The 11,585-nt window shown below is 37.2% G+C and overlaps 1 protein-coding gene across 1 annotated transcript in view; it reads left to right on the forward strand.

Moving 5' to 3' along the window:
• The window catches only part of COMMD10 (COMM domain containing 10), a 238,957-nt gene extending 233,545 nt beyond the window's left edge, over positions 1 to 5,412 (forward strand). The window contains exons 6-7 of the mRNA XM_036742848.1: positions 4,323 to 4,382; positions 5,111 to 5,412. Coding sequence (XP_036598743.1) covers positions 4,323 to 4,382; positions 5,111 to 5,149 — 99 coding nt within the window. The 3' untranslated portion in view covers positions 5,150 to 5,412. The remainder of the gene's footprint in view (positions 1 to 4,322; positions 4,383 to 5,110) is intronic.
• The last annotated feature ends 6,173 nt before the right edge of the window (positions 5,413 to 11,585 follow it).

Here is an 11,585-nt window from a genome sequence, read left to right on the forward strand (position 1 = left end):
AAATACAACCCAATACATTCTTCTCCTGCAATTCTAGGCCCAGCTCATTGTCCATTAAAAGTACCTATGTTTAAAAATAGTTTAATTCTACCCCATTTTCACAGCAATTATATTTCATCATTTACTACCTTTAAAACAAAGTCAGCAGTCACTTCATTTTCTTCCTTATACAGTTTGAAAGAAGGTGAAAACTCAAAATTGGGAACACAAATTTCCTATTAAGTTTTGCTCAAGGTATTCACAATATTAGCTTAAAGTCATTGTTGAGAAGAGGTGTGCTATTACACCTTGTTTGGCTTCTGCTCTGGAACCAGCTAGGCTGCCAGCTGGGGACAAGCCCTCTTTTCTGCTTTGTTTATATTCATTCCTGATGCTTGTCCAAGATGGGAGATGGAATAAAGTAGATTTACTGTTCTCAGAACCTAAGCAGACCCATCCACCCCCTGGTACTACTGGAGAGCTAGTGTTTGTTACATGTTTGTCAAACTCTTATCTTTGGGGTTAATGCCTGCAAAATAATTGTGACTATTACATGGCTAAGTTCTGTAATGTCAGCTAAGGAGGGCAGTTGCAAATGAGTTGGTCTCTTTGGGAAACTTAATTTTTCTTCTAAAGAAAGCCTTACAGGGATGAGACTTCATCAGTTAGATGAACACACTAATATTAAGGATTAAATACTTTGGTATCTGGGTGAAAATGAAGCAGTGTTAAACTAGATCCTCTGAGCTCTGGATTTATGAAGTGGAACAGTTTTTGTACACAACCCTAATTGGCTTTTTGGAGAAAGTGTCATTGAAGTAGACAGGAATAACTTAGAATTATGGCAGTATTATCTTAAAGAACGTAAAACAGACAAAGAATTAGAATGTGAACATTGAAAATAAGAAAAGAAAAACAAAGCTGGGAACAAGTAAGGAAAATAGTATAGGACATTCAAAAAAGGCCAAAAAATGTATTTCAAAATGTCTGTTTAGTACCTTTCAACTATTTGGAGCAATGGTCTATCAGAGCACCGAATTTGGAATCAGAATTCCTGGATTCAACCAACTATGCAAATCACTGCCTTTGTGATCCTGACCAAGTCACTTCACTTCTGAAAGGGACACTAAGACTGACTAGAAACTCGTGAGTAAATCAGGATTCAAGATCTAGTTCTGTGACAAGGCATAAAACTGCAGGCAGTCACCTAACCTTAAAGCCTCAATTCCCTAATCTGAAAGAGATGTGATAATATTAGCCACTGCTTACCTCACAGGCTTGTTGTAAGAGAGAGTTTGGCAAACTTTAAAGCGCTATATAAATGCATGTTATTATTATTATCATCATCATTATTATTATTATTATTATTATTAGTAGTAGTAGTAGTAGTAGTAGTATGGCCCTTATAAAGGGCATGGCACCAGCCTCCAACTCTCCCTTTTCCTAGGCTTGTTTTTGGCTCACGCCACCCCAGTCTGCACTTACTTTGACAGATGTAGGTGGTTCTCCAGAGGTGGTGGCTACATGATTAAGACACTGCTTACAACTCGCTCTCATGGTGTAAGAAGATATACTCCTCTTAGCTACTTCAGTGGCTTTTGGGTCCCCACCAGTATGTTTCTCATTTACACAAGTCAGTCACCAATGATACCATTAACTCTTAAACAGGAAGGATTTACTAAACAAGAAGGCAGAAGCAAATATTCTCATAATAGAATATTTACTATACAAGATACAACTTCAGGAATTTTTTTTTAAATCCATTCACACACCTAGGTCACATTCTCGCACCAATACGTACAATATACATGGAAGTAGAGTGGGCACAAACCTACAGAAACCTAGCCCTTGTGGTCTATGAGGAGGGAAACCCATATGCCTGGAGCAGTTCGTAATTCTAGACCGCATGGGTAGGCGTCTGTGGTCTCTTTAGGAAATAGTCTATTCCATGTGTCTATGGTTGGGTAAGAAGGTTCTTTTTCTAAGCCTCCATTGCTGCTGGATGAAGCCGGCTACCCTCATGCTCTCGAAGCAGGGTTCAGCTTTTGGCTAACCACAGCCTTAAGCCTTAGGTCTTCTCTACTTGGTTAGGTGTTTATGCAGTGTGACATTGTTTCGGTAAAAATCCTGGATCTGCAGAGCTACTCAGGTCTTGCTATCCTATAGACTAGGGCCGTCCAAAATATGGCCCATGGCTGCATGCAGCCCACAGTGCGATTTTATGTGGCCCACCTATGGGTTTTAATTTTTGTGAGCGAAAAAATAAAATAATAATTTGCATGGAGTGCATATTAGATTTTTAATTCCATCACTAATAAATAATCTTGTTGGTGTTAATTTTCACTGGTGTTTTTAAGCAGTTATTATGGATAGAACATATTGCATGGGATTTTCAATCGCTCTGTGGGATGTGTTCCATCTGTACAATGCAGACTAGTCAGTATGCACCTACCTTTATACTGTTGTGTTGTCACTTTGTTGTTTTGTGTTTGCTTTCGCACTTTGCGCCTTTGCCGGTGGTATTGATGACGCGTGTTCCCCCGTTTTCTATTAATGTGCTGTATTTTTTATTCTGGGTGCATCCCTCGAATAATTATTTTATTTTAATGTGGCCCTAAGATAACCTAAGGTTGGACAGCCCTGCTACAGGCTTTAAGAAGTTTTCATTTCTCTAGCCATAGAGAATAGAAACCTTTGAGGGGTTTCCTGTCCCTCAAGCTGTGGAAGATACTAGAAACCAAGGCAGCTTTTTCCTTAGCCATCTCTTCACACAGAGCAGAGGATTCTCCTTTCCTTGATTTCTTTCCTTTCAATTAGCAAAGCCCTCCCCCAATCAGATCAGCACCTTGCTTCACCAGGAGAGCCTCTAGTCAGTTGACTTCAGTGCTGCCAGCTCCTCAGCTCCACAGACTTCTTTCTTTTCTTCTCTGGCCTCTGAAGTCTTGGCTTCTGCCAACACTTTTTCTTATTGGCCTCTCCTGTCAGCTTCTACCATCCTTCTCCTTTACTCAGTTTTCTCATTTGCTGACTCCTAGTCTTCTGATCTGGAATCCAGTGGTGAGCCGTCTTTAACTCAGATTGAGAAATTTACAATACATTTCTACCAGATAGGGGACAGAAAGTTAACGTGAAGTTTTTCCCCAAGCATTTCTTTGATTCAGTCTATCCCTAACTCTTGCCAGCAATGTCTTTCAGAATCCTGAAAGCAGTCATTTTCAAATTAATTGCTGGGAAACAATAACCCATCGCCATCTATACCATCACTCAGTACCTTTTCCTCTGAAGAACTGTTCTCTCTCAGCTCATCTCAGAACTTTTATCTAAGGAGCTGCTTTTCTCTCGGGTTTTCTCAGCACAGCCTGTGTTTCTCCTCATCCTTTTTTTCTCGGTTTCACACAAAATGTCCTTTTCCTTCCCTGTTATCAAATAAAATATCCACATAAGAAAGGCACAGTCCTTTACATAAGTACTAAGATTTTTAGAATTTACTAAGACACCAGCAATGGACTGTGGGATACATAGTCCAACAGTTTGTGTACTTTTCCCACAGAGACTTTCACTGTTCATTTTAATTCCCAAAAGACATTGCATCAAATTTAAATGTTTAATGAATCAACAAACAGTTCAGACTAGTGCCTTCCTGCTTTACATAAGTAACTAAGACTGTGTTTATAATGTAGCCCTTTCTTTGATATCATAATGATGCCAACAATATTATTACTCAGCATCTGTACTATTCCTAATGGATTTTATAAAATGTATGTGTGTGCATATGCACATATAATGTGTTTTGAAAGGGCAGGACAAGTCCCAGCCTTGAAATTGTCATGTTAATTGTTCATTTTTGCTGAGTCTGAATATAGCAATCTTAGGACATTAAGATTGTAACTGTTAGATTAATGCCAGTAGGTATTAGCTCTGTGCTGGCATATTGCATTAATGGCTCCATGAGTTCAATCAGATACACTGCCTCCAGTGTCTTTGGGTAATGGTATTTAGAAATCTCAAATGGACTGCTGAGAAAGATGAAATATAATCTTGTGTATTATCTTTGAGTTGAAAAAGCTGGTAACAAAATTATTTTCTTGTGGGTATCTATGTTATTAATCTTTGTGTAGTCACCTTATAGTACAGATACAACTATAGATTTGAACTCTTGTTAAAGTAGAATGTGTCTTAGGGACATCTAGGAATGGTGTGGTTGAATAGAGTAGAAAAAATGTTCTTTTAAAAATCATTGAGTCAGATGCTAATGTTAGGGTACACTCTGAAGACAGCCAGAAAGAAAAATTGCAGCATGTGGACTAAGCTTGGGTTTTTTTGTGTGTGTTTTTTTTTGGCAGAACTTGGAGAAAGTTTGTGTGGAATTCAACCACAAAGAGTTGTTTGAGTTCTATAACAAGGTCTGTATTTTTTAAAAGGACTTTTGATATATGGTATTTTAAGTTTCCTTCACTTTATAAATTTGTGTTTTTAAATACTCAGTTATGAAGCGGTATATACTCAACTTCCCTTGTAAACACCTTATGGTTCACAGTGGGAAACATTGCCTAAATGAATAAAATCTGACAAAAGCAGGAAGAAGATGGAAGTGGTTTTAATTAAAGCAGTGGGATTGTTAATCCACATGTAAAACATTAACTAAAGAGGCATATATTCACAATCCTTCTGATCCCTTATATGTAGGTAATGTTGAAATAGTCTCATTTCAGTGCTGTGGACGGAGGAATGATACAGGAGGCGAGATGAAGATTCAGCTTTGAATATATTTGGTATTCTTTAAAAATACTGATTTTTAAAATCTAGCAAAAAATAGTACCTCCCTGCTCCCCTTTTTAAACCTTGTTATTATGCAGTAATAATTTACCAGAAAAACAGCTGGACATATTAAAAACAGTAGCATTTAGGCAATCTTTTAAAAATTGAATAGCGAAGTTGCATCATTGAATTCTAAAATCTTCATAAAAACAAAATGTATTCATGAGTGGTGGGTTTTTTATTGCTTTGTGAATGGATTTCATATGCATGGTTGTTAACATAGTTCTTTCTATTCTATTTGCATGTTTCTAAACAAGGCTTCACATGAATTTTTTTACCCCCTCTTCTTCTTCTCTTTTTTCCTTGTAAATAGCTAGAGACCATGCAAGCACAGCTGGATTCCCTTATGTGATGTTTTCGAAGACTGGTTTTTCCATCGCACTCCTGCCACCTCGTTATTTTGTATTGAAGATAGATTGCCAGACTGTGTTTTCTGAAGGACTCAATGACTTTCTTCCTGTAAAATTATATGGCTTATCTCCTCTTAGACCAGTAACATTAGCCAAGGGAGATTGTTGTTAAGAGTCCTGTAGTCCTAATTGACTTTCTCTTGGTTTTTTTGGAGCCAATAGCCATTGTTAAAAACACTTTTATTAAAAAGAAAACGAAAGCTAATACCGTATTGTTTTACTCTTGTGTTGTTTTTACTGCCTAAAAATTGTATACTTTTGCATACTTGGTGACATCTTATATGTCGATGTGGCCCCAAAGATAAAACTTATAGTGTGGATATTAGCAGAATATAAAACTTAAGTAGTCACAGTAGCAGTAATAGAAGCCAACCAACCACACCTACAAGTACTGACGTTACTAGAATTCTCGTACACAATAAGAATTACACGTAGTTAGAAAATAGTTGGGGAGAGAAATTTGGCATTTTATTCTAAAGTATTATAAGAGAATAGTAGTCTCACATTATGTAATTTCAGATACTGTTAAGTTTTTAGGTTTTGTTTTGGTTTGGTTTAGTTTTTTTGGCCAGATGTAATGTTCTTCTATTCATTTATTCACTCATGAAGCAATGTAACTCTTTCTACGTGCCCGGGCACTGTGCTAAGCAACAAATATACAAAGAAAGGCAAAAGACCGTCCCTGCCCTCAAGGAGCACAGTCTAATGGACTGTGTCTTTGTATTACAAATCAGTATTCAGTAATAGGTAGTATGAGAGAAGGACTCAGAGTAGATTGCTAAGAAAATTAACTCATATAAGCTTACTAATTAGCTTATATAATGTTAGCACTTGAATAGGCATTACAGAGTATTTCTACTAGAGCTGCTTTTTCCAATTCTTCCTCTTCTGTTTGCTTAGTCAATATAATTTTTTTTATCATTAGAGCCAAGTGAACTGAAGTCCACATGACTTAATTTGCCTCAGTTGGCTATGAGATGAGTGAATGAATGAAGGAGTAAAAAATCATTTAGTTAGCACTGCACTTAGTTACAGCAGCATTACAGTTGAGTTATATCCTGGAGCAGGAGCGGGTAGTAGGTTCTAAAGTCAAATGGCAAAGTGGAAATCACTGAGGTCAAAATTATCCTTGAAAATTCCGTAAATCATTGATTAAGTACACTGCAGTATATTTAAACAATATAGCTAGGAAGGGGCTAAGCCCCCTTTAAACAAAAGCAATCCATATCAGACAATTAGTGGAACAACCAGTTGATATGGAAATAATGGTAGATTTTATTTTTCACAAATTCCAATTAAGCTATTGATTTGGGTAGTTGTAGGAACCTAGGACTTCTGCTCAAAAAGAAGACAAAAACAGAGAGACCAGCCAAACAAACAAATCGATATTTAGTGGAGGGGGGGGAATTATTCTTGAAAGGGCGTCACACTTAAGTGTTAACCATTAAAGGGTGATCTCACAACCACATAACTGTTTCTTCTTTTGACTATGTAAGGAAGATAAAGGGAACGTAGCAGTTCCCTTCTAGCTGATGAGGAATGGTAGTGAGGCCAGCTAAGGTTGACCTCTCACTAACCATATCAGCCTAAACAGAGTGAATACTATGTCAGCGTGTATGATGAAGAGGAAATTCTAGAATCACACACAATGCCTGGAGATGCTCACACTATGAAAGGTGCAAGGGAAATGACGCCGACCAAGATTAACAGTAGATTAATGTCTCCCATCTCCCATTCATTCTGTATTAACTCACTGAGTGGAATGGTGGGCAGAATGCCTGTTCTATTTAAATAGACATTTTTTTAGGCCTAACATGCATAATGGAACTCAGGTAAGTTAAAAGAATATATTTTATGATTTCACTTTACTTAAAAATGAAGTGTCCAATCTAAACACAGACAGGAGGAAGTTTAAAATCTGATCAAGACTTTTTTTTGTTTCACATAGGACTTTGATTTCCAGAAGATTCCTACAACTAACAATCATAGCCATGGACATTTATGCAGTATTTTTATATCAGGGCTCTAATTGTAGGTAACAGTTTTAAATGTCCCTTAAGTAAACTTTAAATACAGAGAACCTGATTGTATAGATATTTTTTTCAGATTATTTACAGAATGAACGTATAGACCATTTCATTAACTTTTAGTTTAATCTTTTTAAAGTGGTAACATGTATTTACAAGAAAGGCAGAGTAGTGTAATGAATGGAGAACCACTCTCAGAGTCAGGCTGATGTTGGTCAAAGCAACAACTCTTGACACCTACTGGCTCTGTTACCCTGGGCAAATTACTTTACCCTCTCAGGGCCACCGGATAGCTCTCTAGACTGTAAGTTACAAGGCAGGTGCCAGTCTCCTTTGGGAAAAGAGACTGAATACCATTGAAATCACAAGTCCAATTTTTAAAAAAGTATTCACAGAGCATTGGTAAAATACGAAAGTGAGGTTGTTTTTCATTATTTCCCTGTGAAATTATAGGCATACACAAGATCCCAGAGTTGGAAGGAGCTTCAGAAGCCATCTAATTCAATCCATACCTAAGCAAGAATCCCCTCTGCAACATTCACCGAAAGGGGTTTATCCAGATTTCTGTCGCCAGGCTCTTCTTAGAAGGAAGCTATTACTTCTCAAGTCAGTGACCTAATCCACCATTTGATGGTTGCAATGGTTATTAAAGCTTGTTTTTTCTTTTACAGTGAGCAGAAATTTACCCCCTGCAGCATTGCCCCTAATTCAGTCTAATTATTTTGTATGTTAACAAAAATTTCCCACTGTGAGATTCAGACTGAGCACTGATGCTGATTTTGGAGATACTAACATGGTATCCAAATGGGAAGGCCAAATTTTGTGCAGATAGATACTCCCAACTTAACTCTCTATTCAGATTTTTAAAAAGAAAAAAGGAAAAAATATAACTTTAGTTTACCGTTGGTGTCTTTTAGTTTTATTTTTGTTGTTGCTAATAACAAAAATAGCATTTGCATAATATTTTCAAGGTTTTTGAAGCACTTTGGATATGTCATTTCATTTTATCCTTACAACAGTCCTGGAAGGTAAATATTCTTATTATCCTCATTTTATAGATGAGGAAACTGAGGCAGAGATTAAGTGAATTGCCCGGGGTCATATAGATAGCAGATGTCTGAGGTCACATTTGAATTCAGGTCTTCCTGACTTCAAATCCAGTGCTCCATCCACTGTACCATCTAGCTGCCTCGATTAATAATGAATACTCATATAGTTCTGCTAAGAGCTTTGTTAAATTATTTCGTTTGTTTCTTACAACAAACAAGGTGTTATCAATTATCCCCATTTTACGAACAAGGAAATATGTTGAGAGAGGTTGTGACTTTATCGGGGAAATAGCTGATAAGTATCTGAATCAGGATTTGAACTCAGGTCTTCCAAGTCCAACACGCTATTCGCTCTACTACCCAGCTATCTCTAGTTTTATAACATCACAGTCATTTACCAATATATTCTCCACTTTGCCTTCCCCTACCCCCACCAAGCCTTCCTTGTAACAAGAATGAACAGCTAAGCCAGACTGCTGGACAAACTCACCACGTCCAACAGTTGGTGCCATATTTTGTACCTGTCATCCCCAGACTGTCCAATAAAACCAGTATTTTTTCCTTCCTTAATCAGAATTTAGCCATTGCTTTCTTTCAGGTTATTATATCATTGTATGTTCTCTTCTCTTGGGTTTGCTTTCTTCATTCCACATCTCTATGTACAACTCTTCCTATGTTTCTCTGAATCCCACTCATTTTTCATTTGTGGTACAATAATATTTTATTGCATTCATATACCAGAGTTTATGCAGCCAAGCCCCAATGAGGCACCCACTTTGTTTCCAGATTTTTGCTACCACAAAAAATTCTGCAATAGATATTATTATCTTTCTGACATTGAAACTCAATGGAATATATGCCCTGAAGTTGGATCCCTGGGTCAGAGTACAGTTTAGTGACTATTTCACATAATTCTAAATTGTTTTCCAGTAGATTAGCTTTTTTTCCCGTAGTCTCACCACCATGTCCTTCTTTTATCATCTTTATCAATTTGATGGGTGAAATCTTAAAGATATTTTAACTTGCATATTTCTTAGTGATTTGGAGCATCTTCATATGATCATTTACAAAAATGTTCATAATTGGAATAAAAGTTTCTAGAAGTGCCAGCTTTCAGGAAATTGATTTGGTACCCACCAAAATACATAGGACTATACTGCAGATGTTAAAGAAGTTGTAGGAGCCTGAAATTAGAAGGGATGTTAGGGGTCTCATCCAAACCCTCATTTTGTAGGGGAGGAAAATGAGTCACAGAGAGGTTGAGTGATTTACCCAGTTATCCCAAAGCTACCAAGTAGCCAAAGCTGGGATTCCAACAAAGCTTGCTTCTTAATACAAATTCACTATTCTGTCCACTAAGCCATGTGCCCCCAGCCCAAGTTCAGAAAGACTTGAGTCAAGGGCATTAGAGAGAGGACAAATAGAAGATCCAATTCCAACTAAGAGCACAATTAAACCTAAAATATTTTTAATTGCTGATAACTCTATACCCTGCGAGACCACATTGTTATGATTTTCAAGTAAAAGAAAACATGATATGCCCAGAGAGTACTAAATGTATATGGCTTTTTCTGGAAGAGAGGAGGAGAAATTGTGCTCTGTCAAAAAGATGCCAGTATCTCTAGAAGGAGAAAAAAAAGAACCTATTAAAATACCTATTTTCAAAATAAAGATTCATCAGAAATAGAATTCTTCCCTGACTGCCAGCATCTCTTGAATTTCACTACATCTAGATATATCAGTGTGATGACAGATAGTAAACAGATCCAGAAGTTTCCTACTCATGAGTTAAATCCCTAGCCAGGAAGACTTGTTTTAATAAAATTTGTGTTTATTTTTTTTTTACAAAAGCTACATTATTATTATTCAGTAGAACTATAGGGAATACCCAGCTTATATATGGGCCATACTCCAAAAGGTTTGTGTAAATGAACTTTAGTAGGAGGTAATGTGCTGGACCTAGGGTTAGGAAAAGTTAGGTTCAAGTCACGACTGAAATTTACTCGCTGTGTGACCCTGAAATCATTTGACCTCTCAACCTCAGTTTCCTAATCCCTAAAATGGGAATAATAAAATCTGTCATCCCTCTGTCATGGGACCTTTGTGAGGCTAAAATGAGATTGTGCCAACTCTGTTGCAAGCTTTAAAAGCACTATATAAATATCGGCTGTTATCAACTATTATTAAATCAAGTTTTGGAAACTTGAAATAGATTTTTTTTCTTCATAGAAACAATGTTCTAACTCATGGATAGGTTCCCAGGCAAACCCACAAAAGCATATTTAACCCGTAAGGCAGCTGAACTTTGGGACCCGGATGTAGAAGGTCACGTTGTACAAGCAGAGGGTTTTTTCTTCCCCTTTCTTTAGTGTGTGATTAGTCCTAGGTGAAATTTTGCAGTAATGAAGTTTGTCTTATCCTCCCTCCTCCCTTTCTGCATCCCACTCCAACAGTTGTAGTACTCTCCTTCCTGATCATCTGTTGCCTTTATAAAGCTAGGTGGCTCAGTGGACAGAGCACTGGGCTTGGAATCAGAAAGACTCATCTTCCTGAGTTCAATTCTAGACTGACCTTAGCTGTGTGACCCTGGGCAAGTCACTTTAACCTGTTTGCCTCAGTTTCCTCATCTGTAAAAATGAGCTGGAGAAGGAAATGGCAAACCACTCTAGTGTCTTTGCCAAGAAAACCCCCAAATGGGGTCATGGAGAGTCTTAAATGAGGGAACGACGACGACAAAAGCCCCGTTACCTAAAGTGCTTCCTGATGTACAGTCGTTTCTCTCCTTCCCCATCTCTCCACATGTCACCTCAGTGTAATGATCCCAGGTGTGGGGACCAACAGTAAAATGACCGAGTTACTGTTTACCATCTAAGGTATATTTGCCTGTTTAAAAGATGACGATAAACCAGCTAAATCTAATTTTTTTGCATTTTTACCATAACAAAATTTTTAAAAAGTATGGTGCAATATGAGAAGATATATTGGAACAGAAGAATTTTTCACATAGATAACATGGTGCCCTGGCCATGGAGAGAAAGATACATAGGTACTTTGTAAATCTGATATTGCCTATATATGTTCTTTGTGATTCAGGAATAGATTTTAGGTTCCATTTAAGAAACTACATACAAGGGTGAGTTGGTAAATCTGGTGAATTTAAAATTATGTTCAGAATAAATTAAGAATAAATGCTTTATTTCATTAGCAACTTTATATTGCAAAAATGTGAGTGTGGACTGCAGATGGAGGAATAAGAGTTTATGGACATGTTTGAATCACAGGTAAATGATGCCTATAAAATG

Source organism: Trichosurus vulpecula, chromosome 1 (genome assembly GCF_011100635.1).
Source record: "Trichosurus vulpecula isolate mTriVul1 chromosome 1, mTriVul1.pri, whole genome shotgun sequence".
NCBI lineage: Eukaryota > Metazoa > Chordata > Mammalia > Diprotodontia > Phalangeridae > Trichosurus > Trichosurus vulpecula.